The sequence below is a fragment of the Dendroctonus ponderosae genome, unplaced genomic scaffold, assembly GCF_020466585.1.
Source record: "Dendroctonus ponderosae isolate FM_Combo_2020 unplaced genomic scaffold, Dpon_F_20191213v2 Dpon_F_20191213_737, whole genome shotgun sequence".
NCBI lineage: Eukaryota > Metazoa > Arthropoda > Insecta > Coleoptera > Curculionidae > Dendroctonus > Dendroctonus ponderosae.
Genome location: NW_026018954.1, coordinates 1 through 7,490, shown reverse-complemented (window position 1 = coordinate 7,490; position 7,490 = coordinate 1). Strand labels below are relative to the sequence as shown.

The window sequence follows — 7,490 nt, the reverse complement described above, 5'->3', positions numbered from 1 at the left end:
TAAAAAGCTGATTCTCCGAATTGTTCGAGTCTGCTTCAAAAAATATATAACTGCTAAACCCCAAAAGCTATTTTTATGAAATCGTTGGTGTTCATAGTCGTAACTACTTTCTAGACCTGCTTAAAGTTTCAAGAAATTTGCACCTTGGGTTCATTTTTCAAAAAATTCTAAACTTTTCTTTGAAAATTCGATTCTATGAAGTGTACTAGTTTGCCTTAAAAAATCATAATTATTGAACCCGGACAGGTATTTTTATAAACATTTGGGAATTCTAAAGCTGAAGCTGGTTTCTAAATGCTTGTGAAGTTTAAAGGAACTTAGGTGCCCCGTCAATTTTTTTGCAATTTTTAAACTTTCCAATAAAAAGCTGATTCTCCGAATTGTTCGAGTCTGCTTCAAAAAATATATAACTGCTAAACCCCAAAAGTTATTTTCATGAAATCGTTGGTGTTCATAGTAGTAACTACTTTCTAGGCCTGCGTAAAGTTTCAAGCAATTTGAGCATTGGGTTGATTTTACAGAAAATTCCAAAGTTTCTATTGAAAAGTCGATTCTCTGAAGTGTCCTAGATTGCCTTAAAAATCACAATTATTGAACCCGGACAGATATTTTTATAAACATTTGGGAATTCTGAAGCTGAAGGTGATTTCTAAATGCTTGTGAAGTTTAAAGGAACTTAAATGCCCCGTTAATTTTCTAGAAATTTTAAAACTTTTCAATAAAAAGTTGATTCTCCGAATTGTCCGAGTCTGCTTTAAAAATTTATAACTGCTATACCCCAAAAGCTATTTTTATGAAATGGTTGGTATTCATAGTCGTAACTACTTTCTAGGCTTGCTTAAACTTTCAAGTAATTTGCGCTTTGGGTTGATTTTTCAAAAAATTCTAAACTTTTCCTTGAAAAGGCGATTCTCTGAAGTGTTGTAGATTGCCTTAAAAAATCATAATTATTGAACCCGGACAGGTATTTCTATGAACATTAGGGAATTCTGAAGCTAAAGCTGCTTTCTGAATGTTTGTGAAGTTTAAAGGCACTTTGATGACCCGCCAATTTTCTAGACATTTTTTAACTTTCCGATAAAAAGTTGATTCTCTGAATTTTTCGAGTCTGCTTCAAAACATTTATGACTGCTAAACCCCAAAAGCTATTTTCATGAAATCGTTGGTATTCATAGTCGTAACTACTTTCTAGGCCTGCGTAAAGTTTCAAGCAATTTGAGCATTAGGTTGATTTTTTATACATTTTTAAACCTTAGGAAAAATGCGATTCTCTCAATTCTGCTAATCTCGCCCTAACAGTTCCTAATTCCCAAACCCCCAGAGATATTTTAATGAAAGAATTCGCGCATTCATGGACATTTCTTACACGTGCTCAAAAATTCAATCCATTCGGGCATTGGATTCATTTTCTGGAAAGTCAACAGTATCACTTGTACCAGGTACCGTGCCTCTAAAAATTAATAACTTCCACACTCCAAAAGTTATCTCAATAGAATTTTGAACATTCAAGCACACATCTATTCTTAAGACATGCACAAAATTTCAGGTAGTTTCAGTGGACGGACTAGTTTTTAGGAACTTTTCTTCCACCAAACCATTCCAGTTTATTCCAGATGAAATCGATGTTTATATAGAAAGCTCTGGAAATGTATATACATTTTTGAGAAAAATCCACAGAGCGGCGTAGGTCCAGCCTCATACACCCTTTTAAAATATTTTGAAATTCTTCAGCAGCCCCACCCTCTGGAGGGGTTGGAAAGTACGTCTTCTGGTGCTGCGCCTGCGGAGGATTAGCCACTCTCTTAGGCGCCCTATTCCTGACCGTTTACTTCCTCCTCAGAACGTACACCTCCACTTTGGGCTACTTTGAGACCATCCCCACCTTTGTGCCGGCCACCATGGTAAGCCAAAACTCTACCCCCATTCTTCCTGCTTCATCCAGCCCCTGTTTTCCAGCTGATGCTCACCGGGCTGTGCGTTATGAGTCTAGCCAGGCGCAAAAACCGCTACAGCTACTTGGTAAGTCCATCTGCACACCCCCAGTTATTTTATTATTTGAATTTTTGGTTTCGTTTTCAAAAAATTAATCGAAAATCACCCAAGACTGTATTGCAGATCAAAGTGTGTGGCCTCTGTTGTTTGGTGTGCGCATTGACTTGCGTCCTGGTGACCATCACCACCACAGTCATCCATATGAATCGTCTACAGACCTTGAAGGAATGCGTCTACACGCAGAAAACGCGCAGCTGCACCTGCTACTCAGTGCTGTTAGAGGCTCAGTCCACTGGGGATGATGGTAAGAGGAGATTCTGAGATTTGCGGGAGATTAAGAAAACTGTTGCAGGACTGAGGTTTGTCTTCGACTCTACTCCGGACTGCGAGGTGATTCATGGGGCGCTCTATTCCTGCTTGAGGGCGATGTTTGGACTATCAGTGAGCGGCATTTTGGTCTGCATTTTCTCCTGCATGCTGGTTTTCCAGCTGTTGAGGTAACGGCTCATCTCAGTGTACTGAGTGGAACAAGAGGCATCATTCGGAGATATATCAATCGGCTCGTTCAATCTTAAATTAATTTAAATTAAGAATTAAATCTAAGTTATCGAAACGCGAGTCAAGAACTGAGTATCTTCTAGAGGGGTTGAAAGTTTCCAGTCGCAACCTGCTCTGGATTGAAAGTTGCGAATTTGTAAGCGGAGGAAAACCCTCATTTCTACACCTTTGTCTGCAAAACGCGCAAAAATAAGTTTTCCCGGCGATTTTAGTGAAATTTTCAGGATGTGGGGACTTACCTGTCTGGTATAGGGTGTACAAGTTTCCAGTGTGTAAATGCGTTGGATGGAAAGCACAGATTTTCTAAAGAAGAGCGCGCTGTTTTGAAAATTCTCCTTTTTTGGACCTTTCTTTATAAAGCGCGCAAAAATTACGCGTTAGCGCAATTTGAATGAAACTTTGCTAGTTGGAAGAACCAAATCTCAGCTAGCAAACCTGCAAGTTTCAGGTTCCCACCTAGTTTGGATCGTAAAATAAAAATTTTTAGTGGAGATCGTGCGGTTGGGAGAAAACCTCATGTTTGCACCTGCCTTTTGCAAAGCGCGCAAAAGTAAGGTTTTCCCGCAACTTGAGTGAAATTTGCACGATTTGGACACCCATTTGGGTGCCATAGAGTGTGCAAGTTTCCAGGTTCTATCTGCCTTAGATGGAAACTTACGCGCTGTTTTGAAAAGAAAATTCTCCCTTTTTAGACCTTTTTTTATAAAGCGCGCAAAAATTGGGCTTCAGTCTGATTCGAATGAAGCTCTGAGGCTTCGAAGCAGCAAGTCTCCTCTATAGACCCTGAAAGTTTTACGTTCCCAGGTAGTCGGGTTTGGAAGATACGAATTTTTAATGGAGCGCGTGCAGATGAGAGAAAACCGAATGTTTACATCTCTGTTTACAAAGCGCGTGAAGTAGGCCTGGGTACCACTGTGTTGCGTTGCGCTATTGAGTCGTTGCCGCTCTCTGAGTTATCGAGTTATAAGTTGAGATTCTCAGGCATTTCTAGCGGCGCTTTTGGGCTTTGCCCTGCAGTTTTCCGATGGTGGAAGTTCAGAAAGATGCTGGAAGTACAAAAAGACGCAGATTTGAGGCTTTTGAGGGCGGGGTTCAGAAAACGAAAGTTCCTGGAAACGCAAAAACTACAGTCGGATTGGTCCAACAAATTTCGCTTTTCGTAACCCTCCACACTTTTGACACACAATTTCTAGAGAACTTTAAATTTTGAAAAAACGCAGAAAAACAGAAATTTTGAGCTTTTGTCCCCAGCTTTCAGATGCCGGAAGTTCGGAAACTAGCCGGAAATACAGCCGGATTTAACCGGGAAAGTTTGTTATCGAACATCATCCACACTTTTCAAAAAACCCAGAAAAGGCGCAGAAAGTGGGCTTTTAAATGCGCGTTTCATCTAAGGAAAGTTTAGGAAAGCACAGTCGCTACAGCCCGATAGATGCAGGAAAATTCAAATTCAATTCCTTTCAATTCAAAACCCTCTGGACATTGTCAGGCATTTCTAAGTGAAACTTTGGAAAATTAAGCATTTAGAAGGAAGAGGAACGTGACTAAAACCGGAAAATTCTGAAATTTTGAAGAAATTTAAAAGATATCAATCTAAAAACACGTAAAAAGGCATTTTGCCGGCAACGGAGCTGAGTTGCTGTGCCGGTATGCTGTGTTGGCGCACCAAGCCATCTGCGCCGCACTGTGCCAACTCCGTAACCAACTCCAACTCGTAAAGCTCAAAGAAACTTTTTTTGCAGTCACGAGCGAAAGAAGATGTACTGGGAGCAGTTGGAGCTGCGCTGCCGCTCCTTCTACCAGGAGCAACCGGCGCCCCCCTCAAGCGCCCAGGGCTCCCTACGAGGCCCCCCAGTCGCCTCCACCACCTACTGCAGCTGCTGCGAAGAATGCCGCTACTCTTCAGCCTCGGCCGGCCCTCAAGTCTACCCCTGGGACAACCACCATCCCCCGGACAGGCGAGTTGGCGTCTCCAATCCGCCCTACTGGCTCTAACTTGGTCTGTTGCTTAGGTTTTGGACGCCAGGGCGCGTGGGCAACTTCTACTCCCCCAACCCCGAAGACGTGCCGCCCGCCAACCAGGAGGCGGGCAGAGGCCGGCCTGGGTGGAGCTGGAGGCGGCTGCCCTGGTCCAGAGCCAGCGTCGAGCAAACCGAGCCCCCACGGTGAGTAGGCGAAGCGATGCGATCAGCCGCAAGATTGTCGTTTGTTTGCGCAGGGACTCCTTGACGTATCAGGGAGCTGTCAGCAGCGCAGATAGCCAGTATGGGTTCAGCCATCGGGCTGGGGAAAACGCCACTCAGAGCGACCAAATCTCCGGATCCACCGGATCGTACAGTATGTTGGAAAACCGACCACCAGCAGGCGGAGTCTACGTTTGGGGCCCACCGCCTCCCTACTCTGATCCGAACTCACCGGCCAGGCGCTATCTGCACCAATCACCAGCGCGGTGAGTTCTAGGGTTGGACTGGGCTTGAGCCTAGGCGATCCTACCATTCAGGCGCATCTCCGGACTGAATGAGTGTTTCTGCTTCAGCTACCACCACATCCACCATCACCCGCACAGCCACGAGTCGCACTGTCAACTGAGCGAGAGCAACCAGTTCCGAAGCTCCCGCAGGACGCGCACACACGAGAGCAACAAGGACAACTACGAGAACACGACAGCGCCGGAAGTGCATCAGACCAATGAGAACAGCGAAAGCACCGACACATCCAGCGGCGTAGAACGAGTGGCGCACACGCTACCGGTGAGGAAAATAAAAAAACGATCGGCCAACGAGATGGCTTCGGTGAAGTCCACTACTAATCAGCCATCCAATCACAGGCCGAACGTTCAAAGTGTGTTTGCTGGCGCGACCAATGGGGATGGCGCTCCTCCAGCCCCGCTTGAGAACGATTATCATGAGCCCGCAGGGGCGGAGACCGCACCCAAGCCAGATGGGCAATGCAGGTTCCTGCCGAGGATGCAGGGGGTGGAGAACGCGGCCTTTCAGAAGCAGGAGAACAGCCCTCAGAAGCCGGAAACGTCCGAGTCCGAGGTGTATTTTGCCGATGTGAGCAGCTGTTGCAACATCTCGGTGAGGAACGAAGGGCAGGACTCCGGCTTGTACGATGAAGCGATGGAGAACCGGCAGAAGTCGGGCAGGCTGATCTCGCTTCAGAAGCTGGTGGACTGCAAGGAGGAGGCGCAGCCTGGSGAGCAGGTGGAGGAGGAGGATTATCTGAGCCAAAGAATGGCCAACCGGCAAATGTCCACCAGGAGCAGGATGCCGTTTCCCTTGCCCAGTGCGGASGATCTGGCGGAGTTCGGRACTGATCCCTGCCTGCAGCTGCTGCCCAAGGAGATGTCTCAGAACAGCCTGTGCAGCAGCGTGCAGACGCCGCTGACGGAAACGACAGACGACACGATCTCCCCCGAAGAGTGCTGCGGGGGCAAAGCCTACTTCCAGGAGAAGGCGAAAGACCAAATGCCGATCCATCGGGGGTTTGCCAGTGGCGGGGTCGACCAGTTCCTGGCTCCGGACGCCCAGTACGAAGTCATTCCAGAGGACGACAGTTTCAGCAACTTAACCAACACCATATCCGGAGTGAATTACGACCAGAACTACTACAACCAGACGAAAACCGGCTACAGTGCGAAAAACATGCCGCCAAAGACTCTGAGTCTGAGCCAGTCCAACCGGAGGAGTATCGGCTCGAACATTTCCGCTCTGATCCAGAACTTGGGGGGGAATGCGGCTGGGTTGCTGTATGGAGACGCCGCTGGGGAGGACGAGATCCAGGGGCAGGGTTGCCACAGTGACGGCACGATGGACTCTGGTTGGCAGAGCGATTCTGAGAAGCCGGAAAGCAGGGGCGTGCCGGAAAACGGCAACAATTGTGATAGTTCGAGACCTGTAAATGTGTAAATAGTGTGATAGTTTGCGGAACGCAAAGACTGATCAACCTTCTCCGGTAATTCACTGGGCACTTTCCCCAATTTATTTGCCGAATAAATTGGGCAAATTGCTGAAGCTCATCAGAATTGGGGAAAAGTGGCATCAGAATACAAGACTAAGAGGGGGTTAATTATATTTTTCCACGTTGATTGCCGCACCAGGAGACTCTGTTTGGGTGCGGTTCGCTTGTTTAGCTGATTATCACTGCGCTGTACGTTGTATCATTTGTACGTAATGTTAATAAAGAATTTTTAGTTGGTTTAGGTTTCTATACAAGGCCAACCTTCCACCCTTTGCATCGCTTAACGCACGCATTTTGAAATTTCAAAAACCCGAATAATGCGGCGCTTTTGGGCTTCGCCCTGCAGTTTTCCGGTGGTGGAAGTTCAAAAAGATGCTGGACGTACAAAAAGGCTCAGATTTGAGGCTTTTGAGGGCGGGATTCAGAAAACGGAAATACCTGGAAACGCAAAAGCTACAGTCCGATTGGCCCAGGAAATTTCGTTTTTCGTAACCCTCCACAGTTTTCACTCCAGAATGAAGGGAATTTAGAGAGGACTTCAACTTTTCAAGAAACTTAGAATAGCAGAGATTTTGAGGTTTTGATTCCAGCTTTTAGATGCCGAAAGTTCGGAATGGAGCCGGAAATACAGCCGGATTTAATCGGGAAGTTTTTTTATTGACCACCTTCCACACTCTTTACCTTATAACCAGTTCAATCATGGGCCGATTTTGAACGTTCTAAGACACCGAAAAGGCGCAGATTTGAGGCTTTTGAGGGCGGGATTCAGATAACGGAAGTTCCTAAAAACGCAAAAGCTACAGCCCGATTGACTCAAGAAATTTCGTTTTTCGTAACCATCCACAGTTTTCACTCCCGAATGAAGGGAATTTAGAGAGGACTTCAACTTTTCAAAAAACTTAGAATAGCAGAGATTTTGAGGTTTTGTCTCCAGCTTTTAGATGCCGGAAGTTCGGAATGGAGCCGGAAATACAGCC

The 7,490-nt window shown here is 46.0% G+C and overlaps 1 protein-coding gene across 2 annotated transcripts; it reads left to right on the top strand.

Moving 5' to 3' along the window:
• Nucleotides 1-1,731: 1,731 nt before the first annotated feature.
• Nucleotides 1,732-6,749, top strand: LOC109544143 (the record flags this gene model as incomplete). 2 transcript variants are annotated; one of them, XM_048668747.1, is given in 8 exon segments in its annotated part: nt 1,732-1,901; nt 1,957-2,019; nt 2,116-2,296; nt 2,345-2,489; nt 4,293-4,508; nt 4,563-4,715; nt 4,769-4,999; nt 5,087-6,749. In XM_048668747.1, coding segments are annotated over 8 exon segments (2,534 nt in total), but the record flags the coding sequence as incomplete, so codon positions are not given.
• Between the last annotated feature and the right edge of the window lie 741 nt (nt 6,750-7,490).